This window comes from Pseudonaja textilis, chromosome 1, assembly GCF_049901715.1.
Source record: "Pseudonaja textilis isolate UNSWEBS1 chromosome 1, rPseTex1.2, whole genome shotgun sequence".
Lineage (NCBI taxonomy): Eukaryota > Metazoa > Chordata > Lepidosauria > Squamata > Elapidae > Pseudonaja > Pseudonaja textilis.
In genome coordinates this window covers 46,489,171-46,504,319 of record NC_141990.1, presented here as the reverse complement: position 1 = coordinate 46,504,319, position 15,149 = coordinate 46,489,171, and the positions used below count along the sequence as shown (strand labels likewise).

At 38.9% G+C, this 15,149-nt stretch overlaps 1 protein-coding gene across 2 annotated transcripts in view; it reads right to left on the bottom strand.

Annotated features, from left to right (window-relative positions):
• Positions 1-15,149, bottom strand: part of VASH2 (vasohibin 2) — a 33,493-nt gene that overhangs the window by 16,252 nt on the left and 2,092 nt on the right. For both annotated transcript variants that reach the window (XM_026695771.2, XM_026695772.2), the window contains exons 3-5: positions 10,321-10,409; positions 8,203-8,259; positions 3,417-3,491 (exon numbers count right to left, since the gene is read on the bottom strand). In XM_026695771.2, the coding sequence (XP_026551556.1) occupies positions 3,417-3,491; positions 8,203-8,259; positions 10,321-10,409 (221 nt within the window). The remainder of the gene's footprint in view (positions 1-3,416; positions 3,492-8,202; positions 8,260-10,320; positions 10,410-15,149) is intronic.

The window sequence follows — 15,149 nt, the reverse complement described above, 5'->3', positions numbered from 1 at the left end:
ATTTTCTTGGGAAATTATAATAGCTCCTTGTAAGCTTACACTTACAATAGGATATACAGAACTCTAGATGTACATTGAGATATATTGCCAATGTAGAAGTTGAATTTTAAAGCTTGTATTCGTTTTTCTTTTACGCAATGGACTTCTAGATTGCTCTACCTTATGTTAGTGTCTATCAAATTCTGGGAGTATTGAACTGATCTACTTTATATTCTGCCTTCAACACAGAGGAGTTGAAATGATTCAAAGCACCAGACTTTTTGTATATCTGGAATTATTTTATCTACTGTATCATAAACAAGTTCATCAGAGAATTTTTCCTATTACCTCCTTCATTCGAACGGCAATGCCTCTGGAACAGAATACTGACTGCAGCTAGTCCACCATCTGGAATGTCTTGCCTAAGGCTTCATAAGGTGCAAAGAAAACTCACCTTGTCCAACAGGCTTTTTGGCTGTTTGATTTCAGTGCAGTAATTTAAAGCATAGTAATCTTCCAAAAGAAGGAAGAATGATCTAAAAGTTCTATTCATTTCTGAGTCAATTTTAAAATGTTGCATATTATCAATACAGATAGTCTTCGACTTACAACAGTTCATTTAGTGACAGTTCAAAATTTCAATGGCACCAAAAAAATTGACTTAGGACTGTTTTTCACTTATACCATTGCAGCATCCTTATGGTCATGTGATCAAATTCAGAACTTCTGACAAGCAAAGTCAATGGGGAAACCAGATTCACTAAACAACTGCATTACTAACTTAACAACTGCAGTAATTCACTTAAACATTATAAAATGGAGCAAATTCACTTAACAAATGTTTAACAACAGAAATTTTGGGCTCAATTGAGGTCATAAGTCAAGGACTACCTGTATAGGCAAAAATCATGTTTAAACCTTATAAAAAATCATGTTTAAACCTTCTTTATCAGGTGTCCCTTATTATTTCCAATTATATTATATGCCTCTATACAAAAGGGAGCTTTAGCAGGAGAGCCCAGGCATTGTAATGATAATAAAGAATTGCCACCATAATGCGCCTTATCCTGATTCTCTTTGCAATCTTTTATGTTTTGTAGTTGCTAACAATGTGCTAAGGCTGACACAACCATGGAAGCCTGGGAATAAACTAACGGGGCAAGGTTAACATTGGGATTGCCAGGACATTAAGGTGACAACCTAAACCACTTTTTCAAGACTCTTCATATAATCTTGTACATTTGCCATACAAAAAGCCTACAGAACCCTACATATATCAAAAATAAGTTCATCGATCTTTTTGAATCCAACACCATACAGTACAGTTGTTTTTAATACGAAGCACAAAATCGCTAACAGTAAGGATTTCAGAAATCATATTCAGACGTTGAAAAGTTTGGGGGACACAAAAAACTTTGCATGAAGACTGATTGGAACCTTCTGCAAGTCTTTGTCACAGGAGGCAGTTTATATATTTTTCCTCAGCTTGACTCATAAAGAATTTCATATGCATCTAAATAACCAAAACTTCTTGTAAGCAGTCAACAGAGGATCCTTCGGCCAAGAAACTGATCTTGTTTATGAACTGCTCACCACATAAGATAATTTCAAAAGATAAATGGAGGAAAGATGTGTTGGAAGGACTACAGATAGTTGTTGTTTCATATAAATCATAGCAGATTTAGTAGTATGTTGAGTCCACTAACCGATTCTGACAAAATTGTGAGAATGGATCTGGAGCTGAATTCAAACTGCCACAAATATCCCATATGGAAGTGACCAAATTTGGAATCATATTTGTAATAGCAGTGTGCAAAGCCTTCCCTTGTATTCTCTATTAAGGAAGACCAATTTTTTGTAGTTGTTTAAAAGCACAGTTGTGGGGCAAAAACTCCTACCCAAAATAATTTTAAGTGTTTGTTCAAGTTGACTTCTTCAGTGTTGTTCAGAATTTTTACAAATGAAAATATATATTTTTGCTATGTAATTATATTCCCCGAAGTATAGATATATCCAAGAGTACCTTTTACCCTTTCCTTTCATTGTATTTTATTTATCCAATATAAGTCCAATATTATTTGTTTGTTCAGGTATCCTGCAAGGAATCTCAAATGTCCTACAACTCATGTCTGTATTTTCTTCCCGCACTACTCCTTGACTTTAATAAAGAAGGAAACAGAAGTGGTATTCAGCTAGTTCAAACCAGTTCTGGCACACCAGTAGCGAAAATTTTCTCTGAAATTTTTTTCCCAAGAACCGGCAAATAGCACCTCTGGCTGGCTCTGCCCCTCACACCCCACCCTTTCCTGTCCTATATTCCCTTGTATTTTAGCTCAGCTGATTCGCATGGCAGAGTGGATTGCCGCGCCTCAGCTGAGCTAAAATACAGCTCACCTCACTAGCGCTAACACAGAGGGCAGTTTTTGAGTGCTGGGCTGCGTGAAGCATGCTCTCATAGAACTGATAGGAAAATCGCACCACCAGCTGGCCCCACCCTGTCCCACCCCATGCTATATATCTTGTTTTTGCCATGCAGCCGAGCTAATCTTCGTGCCTCACCCGCTCGGCTCACCAAAGGTAAGCATGCCACCCACTCACCCTTCACCTCGGCTGGGTCAGGGAATGCGCCATTCCCCAGCTCCAGCCTTGCCCCAGGCCTCTGCCTGCATGCTGCCACCCTCATGTGGCTTCAAACTATGCTCCCCCAAGCCAAAACAATTAATTTGGCTGCGGCCTGCCACACTAGGCCAAAGGGCCACGAGGGAGGGGGTGCATAAGGAGGGCCAAAGCAGTTTGAGAATGGACCAGGCAGTTCTTCTTACCTGTAAGAAGTCCCATCTGGAAAGGACTGCAGCAGAGATCTTGCAGCCGCTTCTTCCATCCCTTGCCGAGCCTTGGTCGCTTGCAGAGACACTCCATGTGCTCTCCGGGTCGGTAGTTGCTTCTCTCCACTGCTACTTTTGCTGGGACAGCGTCTTGTGCAATTTAGCAGCTGTGAGCCACCGCTTTCCTCTAAGTCCCATCTGGAAAACACTGCAGCTGAGGGAAACAGCTTTCAACATGGCTGCTGTTTCCTGTGCTGCAGCGCTTTTCGGATGGGACTTAAGAGGAAAGCAGCAGTTCACAGCTGCTAAATTGCACAAGATGCTCTCTCAGAAGTGCAGAGAGAAGCAGCCACTGCCCTGGAGAGCAGAGATGAAGGGGAGCAGGCCCCAAAAGGCTGCTCGGTTGAGCCTCACTGCGCAAAAACCATGCGCACATGCTTGCCCACACTCACATTTTTGGCGAACCAGTGGTGGAATTATTTTTAAAACCACCAATAGAAGGAAAGAATGACTCACCTAATGTTGATGTTGACACGGCAGCCAAGCAAGCGAGTAATTCTATTACTTCTATTTTAAAAGAAGGTCAAACAAAAATTAAAAACAAAAGGATACATCCCTAGGATAACTGCTTCAAGGCATTTGATTGGCAAAGACTCCCTGGTCATTTCTTTTGCTGATTCCATTAGCCTAAAAAGTGATAAATAGAAAATAAGCGAAATTTTTGGAAACAAAATATGGCTTAAACAAACAATTGTTGTGTCTGAAAAAAGTTTTTATATTCTGTAGCCTTGTTTACATATAAAAATTGAATTTTGCCCCCTCTCATTTATTTAGAAATAAAGTTCCCTTTCCTATGTTCTGCCCTTGTTCCAGGAATAGATGGTCTTGGGGCAACATTCCAGGGTCCGTTCATTGGAATGAGTAGAACAAAGGCAGCAGGGTCAATTTATCTCCTTTTACAGGAAATAAAGTAATGAAAATTTATGCAACCTTAAATCCAGAGCCTAACTCACTTAAGTTACAGTTATGAAAGCCCGGCACAAAAGGAGCCTTTCAGTGGACAAGTCTGTTCAGACCATTTCCTCTCTCCATTCTTTATTGTAACTTCCCAAACCCTAGAACATTTCCAGATGAAGCTTTCATTATGCAGTTGCCAAACTGGTTGAAGGCATGGCTGGGTACAGTGCATCATACCAGATTCCAGTTTCCTCGTGCTGAAATAGTATGGTGTTATGCAAATACACTGGCCTCTTGGCTTTTTTTCTTGATTGACAGATTTTGTGCAAATAGGAAATTTCTGCTTACAAAATATGTGTAAATAAATAAACCTCGTGACAGCAGCAGTAAAAGAAGCTGGTGCATTGGAATATGCCCATTCGTTCTGTTAACCACTCGGCTAAGAGTTTAGATCATTATCTAAATTCTGGAAATAGCCACTGCCTTCTATAGTATTTGCAACTCCCCTATTTTTTTCTTTTGGATGATTTTCTTTTTCTTTTCATTGGAAAAAAAATTAACTCTACCTGCCTAGCAACAGGAGCCTTTTGTCTGAGAATATCTTCATTCAACTGAGATCATAAAGAGGACTAAATTAGATGAGTTGCTGCAGTTTCTCAATCTTGTTGATTCCCTTCCATTAAAAACGCTTTCATTAGCAAAATCCAGAGTTCTGGGAGAGTTCCACAGTAAACTGACATTACTGTGCTTAATTACATCTCTTTAATACAAATTTGAAGTCTACTTGTTATCTACTAGCTTCCCTAGTGCTAATAATCACAGCTTATTTGCTGAAAGGGAACCACAACTGACTTTATACACTAACAGATACTAAAGATTTATTGTGTTCATCCCACCAACTCAGCTAAGTGATCACTAAAAAATAATCCAAACAGTTCCTTAAAAGAATATTTAGTACTAAGTTTGTACTTATTTACACTGATTGCCAATGCTGCTTATGAAATAACAAAAACCAAAAGAACTGAGATCCAAAATGTAAACTGAAACCTTGTAAATTGGAATAAAATGCGTTATTATAGCAGCAATGATTTGAAAGGCTTTAGGTTTTTACTCTTTTTTTAATATTGTTATAAAATTTTGAATCAGTAACATTTCAAAAAAACTGGAAAAAGCATTTTTTTTTAATTGGCATATTGGTTTTTCTAAACATTAATGGACTAGAAAGATAGCCATGATTGAGAATATCTTTGCAATTACTATTTTAAAAACTGCTACAAATACATTACTATATTTTTCTGAGAGATCTCTAGGCTCAAAATACATGATATAATTACTACATGTAGCATGTACAGACTTTAATTTTTAACCTTCCTTTAACATTGTTTTAAAATCCTTGTTTTCCTTGAAGTTTTTGATTCAAGCTGTTCGTGTACATAACTCATTGCAACTAAGGTTAAGGTTTTCTATTCCATCCTGCCCCCTCTATCTCTAATGTTATTTATGGGATGCACTTTAAATTGTAAGCTTCACCACCATTCCAATTCTCACTAAAGAAATACAACTGTAAAAATACAGACACACAGGCTGCTGTGCTAAAAATTGCTGCCCCAGTCAAATCTCCCACACACTGTATATATTATCTTTCCATATTCTGCCTGGGATCAGTAAACAAATGGTTCAAGATAAACCATGAGCTGAACCACGGCATGCAAATGATCTGAAATATGTGCAGTAAAAAAAGGTCCACTCTGTGTAAGCGTGCACGCAGAAACCTCCAAATACAATCACTTCATGTCTATAACTCCTTACAATGGATGGTTGTTTATATAGATATGTGCACATATTTGTATCAATAGTTGTGCCTCTATACAAACATCTATTAGTATCTATATTTATGTATGTATGTATACACATGCATAAACACACATACCCCCTCACAGAATTCATAGCGGGCTAGACTTAGGTCTCTTGCACCATCACAATGACTACAAACTGATGACACATTTAACCCCACCTTCCAGCTCAGCTTGCTCTTCTCTTGCAGGTTTCATGGAACATTTTCACTGCCTTCCTGAGCTGTATCAAGTGGGTATCAATTAAATCTCCGGAGAAGGAAAGGGTATTCCAAAGCTGCTACTAAGAAACTTGATTTCTAGGCCCTCTCCCTGGCAATCTCAGAGAAGGGGATATTTAACAATCCTTGTTAGGAGAAATATACCAAGTGAGTCATTCTTCCTTGAAGGAGATTGTCTTGATGATATCTAGAATTAAGCCATATATGGGTTGATAAACTAAACAGAGGACTTTAAATTGTATATGGAAACTTACCAGAAACCTACCATAAATCAATGAATAAACTAAAGTCTTGTACAAGTATATATGCTTCATTTGCTGTACCTCTGTGGTGACCTACTGGGGGCAGAGACAGGTCATCTTATCATATATTATTAAAAATATAGGGTTGCATTAAGAGGACCCTTCCATATTTGCAAACACATCTTACAGGCTGCAAGTACTGGAGCCCAGAATCCTTTGAATTATTTTCATGGGCAAGAAAGCAACATGAATTCTCTTGGGCATGTGTTAGGATACATTCAGAGTGTATGGTCACATTCAAATGTGATCTCAGCAAATTTCTATTCTTTCCTAAATACAGTAATCCGACACCACACTTGCTAAAGTTAAGCATTATTTAGTTTTACGTTTGTCATTTGTGGGATAAATGAAGGATAAATTCTTCCTGCTAAGTATTGAAAGACTAAAAAGAAACTAGCTATCTCTGTTCTTTGTCATTAGATGTTGCTGGTTCCTCCATATGAAAATTGCAAGATAACAAAGAGTTTCATTCTGTATGATTTCATTATGTGTGAAATAATTTCATTATGTGTGATTTATTTTGAAGGAAGGGAGGGCACTTTAACTACTATACAAAGTTTTTTTAATAATATCACAAAACAAGTACCACTTGAACACCATCAGTACTGAAAAAAATCACTATCAGTCAATTGCAAAAGGCAGCTTTACTTGGAACAATTTACAGTGCATCCTGCAGTGGTACATCTAACACCACCGAACAACATCGTCTGCCGATCCCAAGTCCCTGAGAAAGACAAAGTGGATAAAAATGCCAATTCCAGTCTAAACATCTGGCTGACTGTGTCTAACCATAATAGTGACTTGATAGGTAAATAAAAATGCCAAATGCAGTTTAAACAACTGGCTGACTGTGAGACAAACCTTAATAAAAAAGCTTTTTGAGCAAGTTAGATGGCTTGTGCCAGGGCCACTTTCAATGTCAATAGAAAAAGCAGCATGTAAACTTTAATATGCATCTCATCACAGATGGGTAAGCAAAGCATCCAGTAACAATGGGTACCTTTTTCTGTGAAGACAACTGTGAAGTTCTGTGCAAATGTTGGTTGTACAAATCATCTTTGTTTTTTCCCCTTTGTTTTAAGAATGAATACACACACACACACACACATACACACACACACCTACTGTGGACAAAGGTCCTAGTCCAGTGTTTCTCAAACCTGGCAACTTCAAGAGGATTTCAATTCCCAGAATTCCCCAGCCAGCCAGTCTGCTCAGTTTGAAAGACATTTTCCTAGTCCAATTTTCACAGCTGTAAGTGTGACAAAGAGTCTATTCAATATGTTGGGAAACTACCACCACAGCCAATGGGGCAAACCAACAGCAGGACTCCATATCAACTGTTTTTTTATGTTTCTAGTACAGATGCTTGTATCTGGGGTGTTAATAAACATAATTGGCTGAGTATTATAGGAATTAAAGTCTAAACATCTGAAAGGTTGAGAAAGGCTATCTAAGTTCATGACTTTTCCTCTCGACCAGAAGTAAGAAAAGGTTTTTCAGACATGCTGCAGTTCCCCCTTCGGTCCTGCCTTAGAGGCACAGGAGTATGCTCACTGTTACATCACCAGAGGATGAGAGGAAGTAACATTTTCAGAATCATTTTCCCCATTTTGGGGACTTGGAAGGTGTTTTAAGAAGTGCCAAGGTTTAAGGCCTTGATTTCATTCTTAGCCTTTTCACCTCTCCTTCCGTCACCACTCCAAATGGAAAAAGGGATCTAAAAATCAAGATCTGTGCTTTTTTGGACCACATATGGCCCCATAGTCACAGGTTAGTTACATTTATATTAGATGATAGCTCTTGTGCAGCCGAAGGAAAACCGCAGACAATACGTGCAATAAAAGGAGTATAAACTGTTGACTTTGTGGTTTGATGATAATGCATCACTGAAGACTGAGAATAGAGATAGGTTGGATGTGTAATTTAAGAGGTGATGAAATATTCAAGAAGACTCTGTGATACATGCTGTCAACAAGCATTGTGCTATTTCATCTGTTGGGGCCATTTATTGGGTTTGCAAGCCCCTGTGTAAAAATCATTCTTTCTGCACAATATTACATACCCACTTAGAGGTCTTGATTTCCTAATTTCGAAGAATTGAGTTCCCGTATGGTTATATCTGGATTTCATTTGTTAAGACAAAGTAATAGCAAAAATGAAGAAAGCAACAGTACATGTGTAAGATTCAAATAAATGACGTCATAACCTTTTCAAGAAAGAAAAAGAGAGAGGGAGGGAGGGAGGGAGGGAGGGAGAGGGGGAGGGGGAGGGAGAGAGGGAGAGAGAGAGAGAGAGAGAGAGAGAGAGAGAGAGAATGAATTTGGGACTAGGTCTTTGCTTCAGTAGTATTTGTCTTCCTCGACAAGATACATTTCAAATTTTAATTTCACCATGGTTCTTGACTTAGCCTTTTAGCCATAACCTCCTTCGTGATGGGCCTAAGAAATAATTCAGTTGGTTATAAAGTCATTCCCTTTCAAAGAATAATGTTATAAGCAAACAATTACTCCTCCTAATACTGAAAAACCTACATCTTTCAGAAGGCATTGTGAAACTACTTTAAGAATTACTCAGATTGTCTCTGTATGCTTGTTCACATATAGATCTTTTCTAAAAGTGTGTTTGGAAGTGCTATCCAAACTGCTACAATTATTGAAAATCAGGATTTGTCTCCAGTCTAAATCCAAAGTGGATATCATAAGAGAGGCTATTTAGGCCATTAAATTCAACTTTCTGTTCAGAGCAGGAATCCAAATCAAAGCATCTCAGCCAGATGGCTACCTAGCCTCCTCTTGATTATCTCCAATCAAGGAGAACATACAATCTCTCTGAGTCAATTGGATTGTGGCTTGACCTGTTTGGAAAATTTATGTAATATTCAGAATCTATCTTCCTATCACTTAAATCCACTGTTTTGTGTCCTACGCTCTGCAATGAGAACAAACAGGTTCCTTTTTCTACATAAACATACTTTCTGACATGCCTTTGCTGCCCTTTCCTGAACTTGTTCAGAATTCTCAGAATCCTACTTAAATGACAGCATTGAGAATTTGAGTAGGTATTTGAGCAGGGTTCTGATGAAAGTAAATTAGAGTAGAATAATTACATTTTGTGATTTGGAAACTAGTATTTATGCAGCCTAAAACTGCCTTTGCCCTAACCAAATCAGGTTGCTGACTTGTATTTAGTTTGTAATTAATCATTATTCTAAAACCTTTTCTGCAAGTATTATTACTATAACAGTGCAGTAAACATAATATAGGCAGTATCGTGCTGATTGTATGTCTGGCCCATCCAGTCCAGCAGCCTGTTTTCACAATGGCCAATCAATTGCCCAAAGAAATTTCAAGGCATATGACCTTCAGAGACAGAAACACTGGCATCAAGGCTAATAGCCATTAATCCCCATGGCTTTCATGAATTGGTCCAATCCCCTTTTTTAGGCCACCAACCACATATCATGCTATAAGAATGCATATCACCTATTTCTACTGCTACAAGATATTGCCCTAGATGCCACTGCATTGTTATCCCAATGACCCCCCATCAGGGTTGAAGCTAATCAGATTGGAACCAGTTCTGTTTAGACCAGATAGAGAGTGGGAGCATTCTAATCTCAAGTATGGGAAAACCATGGCCACAGTCCATTGACTGGATAGGACAGAAAAGCTTAAAATTTAAAACCTTTATTTTGTATATATAAAGGGCTTCACTTGCGTGTTCTGTAGTAGTCAGATTATCTTCATACACACAAATTCTTTCTTGTCTGCAATAAAGCAACTTATCTTGCAGTATTGAGTTCTTGGCACTGGTGCTATCTAGTTCCTGAAGGAAGGGTTGGGTTCATCAAACATAGATATTTCCTGCCTGAGGTTATACACTCTACGTACCATGATCATACAAAAAAGTCTGATAACTGTTCAATCTCCTGCATCAATTACAATCTCTTATGTGCTTTTAAAGCTACATATGGCATTCCAAAGGCCAAAGGCAATACCTCACACTTAAGTAATCTCATAAAGCTACATAAATGCTGGAAAATAGAGCAACAGCACTTTTCATTCCTTATTGTTCCTCAGGTTGGTTCTCTACTAAAGTATCCATTCCTTTCCATTTTCTTCAACAAATAAGCTTAATAGAAGCAGCTCTTTTTTAAAAAAACAACAAAAATGAAGGATACTGCAGCATCTTCATGTAATTCTGTATTGCCTGAAGCCAGTCTGGGATCGTCATGGAAGCCTTGTAATTTGGCACTGATGGCACAGAAGGCTGCATAAAATGAGACAGAGACAAGTTGGTAGACAGCCAAAACTGTTTTAGTGGAGCAGAGAAGAAGAGCTAGATCGCAATGTGAAAGAGCTGAAATGACCCCCTGCTAATGCAAATCCTGTCCCTGTATGTTATCAGGTTAAGACCCACTGAGCAAGATGGGATTTATTCCCAGGTAGGTGTGCAAATGTGCAGCCTGAGCATTCATTTGTCCGAAAGAAGACCTAACTTGCTAAGGTTTGTCTTCTATTAGTTTTGAGCCAACTTTGCCAAATTAAGGTATAATCCACAGAAGACCATTTGCTATGTCTCAACATCCTCCCTGCTCCAAACTTCGGAATATTTATACAGTTGTTCATGCAATTGGAGAAAGAAGCTCCTTCTGAGATTCGTATGTCACAATTCCGTGCTAGCAATTGACAAGTGAACAGAAACAAAGGAACATTGTCAATTAACAAGTTGTGCGCTAAGCATCTAAAGCAGAAGCAAACTGTCCGATTTCTTTGGCATTAAAATATTGGGTAAGGATGAAGAGTGAATCTTTAAAGAGCAACTTAGAAACAATTATTGTACCTGGAAACTACAATAACTAAGATTGTATATGTGCAGACTCATAATTTGAGTAATAATTTGTACACAAAGCACAATAGTTATATCTGTCTGGAGAAAGCCTATTCCTTTAAATGTGATGCTAACCTCCAAATATTTACAATGTGTTTCAGATTCTTGGATGCATTATCAATCTATGCCTTGTTATCTAATGCTGTTCTCCCACTGCACAAGGCTTTGTTCAGGAGGGCTTTCAGGAAGGCTTTCCTACTCATATTTCTCATCTTCAAACTGAGTATTTTTGGCTCAATGATGGGCTCTCTCAACATTGGTAGGTACATGGCCACCAATGATCATATTGGCTGGGGGTAATGGGAATGATACAAATATACTAGGAGATTATCAGGTTGGGAAGGCTTTATTACATTCATCCCAGCAATACAAGGAGCTTGGCTGGTTGGGCAAGAAAGGCAAATACTGTATCCAGAGTCTGGTTTATACAGATAAAAATTGCTGGTCACTTTCTTCCTTTAGTAGTCACATATAGTAGTTGCTGTAAATGACAGAAATGAACCTGTTGGCTGCAAGTCATTACCCCAGCAGCATGGTTTATAAGTAGACCAGCATTTTCCCTTAATCTTTTAATGAAAGGGTGGATAATTTCTGCCATGACTCTATGATGCCCTTCCTTTTGGGAGATCCCAACTATATCATGGGGTGGGGGAGAGGGAGTGTTTGTAGTTGTTGCCAATTAATAGCACAATAAATCACTCAGGTGCACCTTCATACATTTAAAATGAAGTATCACATAAACAGAACAAAAACAGACCATCTTCACTACCTTAGAATAAGTTACAGACTCAAGATTTACTCAGCTTTCCATCCTTCCAAGGTGGGTAAAATGAGGACCCAGATTGTTGGAGGCAATAGGCTGACTCTGTAAACCGCTTAGAGAGGGCTGGAAAGCACTATAAAGCGGTATATAAGTCTAAGTGCTCTTCCTATTGCTATTCTAGTCCTGCCTTAGCCATGAAAGACAGCTGGGTGACTCTGGGCCAGTGACTCTCTCAGCCCAACTAATCTTACAGGATTTACTCAGCCTTCCATCCTTCCGAGGTTGGTAAAATGAGGACCCAGATTGTTGGGGGCAAAGTGCTGACTCTGTAAACCGCTTAGAAAAGGCTATAAAGCCCTGTGATGCAGTATATATGGTAAGTGCTATTGTTATAAGCATTAAAGAGCTGATACTGAATTATTGATATATTGGATCTCTCCCCAGAATCCCTATTCCACCTGCTTTGAGTTTAGAATTTATTAATTATATAATGTGAACCATCCTGTCTTATTTTCTTCACTTTCAAGAGTGTCTCTGGAGCCCAATGGCTGCTGTTCTATGTTTGCCTTACATTCAATTGCTACTGTGAAACTGGCTGTGCCCATCATGACAACCATTTTATGACCAACTGTCATGCAACCATATTGTGAGGCCTTATTGTCAGATTCACTGACTCACAAAGATGGCTCTGTCTTGCTTAAGATCTCCATGTAGCAGATGTGTTGCAACTAGAAAATGAGTAGTGTTGGGCCGCAACATCATTCTGTTTCAATTCTGTATCTCTTTATCGCAGTTCTTGTGCTTGCTGCTTACAATAGGGACTTTGTTAAAGGTCATCCATAAATCAGTCCCCCATTTTCCCTTTAATTTGCTCCTATTAGTAAAGCGGAGAAAGTATGCTTCTATTGCACAGACAAATGAATTTTCAAAATGCCAAGATCCTGATTTGGCCAACAGTTAGTTTCTCCATTGGTATAATATATGCTTTCTATAACACAGCAAGATTTTCCAATTCTGGTTCCCATCGCCAGAGCAATGCTACAGGAGGAAATCCAGCAGACTGTTCCCAACAGTGCCACCCTTGCCTATAGCTGCTAAGACACAAGAGGAAGGAATGAAGAACCCCACCCAAGATTCTTCTTCAGCATTTGGGCTTACAGACAGGACAGGTGGCTGGAAGGGCTGCTGTCTCTGAAGAGTATCCGTTGCAAGTGTTTCCACCCTTTGATTGCCAGCTGTTTTATCAATCATCAGAGCTCTCCACAGGTCACATGGTACAGAATTAAGTTGGCAAATGGAAAGGAGATGACACATAAAGGCAACACCTGCTGGGATAGCTTTCACTTAAGCCCAGATTCTTATCCCTTCATAGCCAAAGAGAAAACTAGCTGCAGGAACCATGCCCCATAATACTCTAATTAGAAAATGTCACTAAGGACTATTTCTTTCAGATGACACGTACCAGAGACACACTGTATTTTGGTACGTGTTTTACCATTCAGAGCTGGGACAGCATAGTAATCAGATGTTGTAATCCTACTGTCTCTGTGTATGGTTCTCGAGCTGCACAGTGGCAGAGAAAAAGGCAATTCAGAGGGTGATTAAGATGGCCCAAAACATCATTGGCTGCTCACTCCCCTCTTTGGAAGAACGGTATAGGAATAGATGTAAGAGGAAGATATTTAATATATTGAATGACTCCTCTCATCCGGGACATCAGCTCTTTGAACTATTACCATCGAGAAGGAGATTCAGGGTATTAAGAACAAGGACGACTAGATTTAAGAACAGTTTTTATCCAAGTGCAGCTTTGAGTTTGAATGCAGGGTCATAAGATTTTGTGGAATTTAATGGCTGAGAGTAATGGGGTATTTACATTTTTAAATTGTATAGAGATTATTGTATGGTCTGTTGTGTTTAATTTTATTTTTCTTTCAATAGTGTTGTCCAGTTTTACTTGTGGAAGAGCACCTCATTTCGTTGCACCCGCTTGCGAGTGTAATGACAAATAAATTCTTATGTCTTATGTCTTATGTTGATTTGGACAGGAAACAGTAGGTTCAACCACAGCAGCATCCACAGGCTCTCACTGCTTTTGCCAGAACGATGAAAATGGTGCCATGTCAAAATCTCCACCTCTTTGGAGGTGGGTGACATCATGAGATATATAGAAGAGAAGCAGGGCTGGCACCATAACACTGCATTTGTCACTCTGCCACACTTTACTTGCCCTCACCCCCAGTCAATGGGACTCTACTTCATCCTAGAGAATCAAGAAGTAAGTTGAAAGACCTCAGTAGGTTAGGATAGATTGTCACGGAGAAACTATTTGAAAACAACTTGATGATCCACAGAAATAAACAGTCTTTCTAGAGGTGAGCAACTTGTTCCCTGCTAGATACTACTAAGCCAAATCTCCATTAATCTTGCCCACCTATCCAATGGCAAGAGATTGTTTAGCCAATTCTAAAGTGCCAAAATTGTTCATCCCTGGTCTAGACGAAGTTAATCTCCCTTGGTATAAAGCAGTGACATGCAACTAGTGTGACAGGCGAGTGAGAAAGGGGAATATGAAAACCAACTATTTGTAGGCTTCTAATTCTATCCTGCTAAATCCAACATCTTGGCAACTCTCAGCAAAGTGGTGTTTTTCCTGCCAAATTCAGCTGCTGTGCCACTTGCGATTTCTTCCCATCTTTCTTATCACAGAGCAGCAAACTTTCACAAATGTTCTTGGCGATAAGGAACTAGACAGCACATTTTTAAATGTGAGGAAAGCGAATAGCTGCTCAAAATAAGCTCTTGGTATAGAAATGCCCAGGTGACAATTAACTGTTAGCACTTTTGGTTGCAACTACAAATATTTCATCTGGGGAAAAGAATGCACAGCTGTTGAACTACATTCATATATGTCTCAAGAGTTTATGAAAGCAAGTACAGCCAAGGCTGAGAGACAATTAGCCCTCCACAAATAAAAGGATTCTGAATCTTGAATGAGTAGGGTTCAATTATTTTTCAAGCAACTTTCTAGCCTTTGAGGCTGAACAGAAAAATCTGAAACATATCAACAGCTCTCAGAATCCAGAACAATATTTTAGTAGTTACTAGACACCTTTTTATTTCTATTTAGTTCCATTTCTATAGGTAGCTCCCCACCTCCCAGCCAGGCTGAGCTCACAAGTGATAAACTCCACATATTCTCTCAATATAATTTGGCAGTAGCATTATTTCCCCCCCTCAAAAAAAATATTATGGGGTAATTTTTGACTTCACAGTCTTCTTTCCAAGTGGTATTCAATTGAAATGCCAACCAGGTATGACTATTTCTGGCTTTTTCCAAGGTTCACTGAATTTTT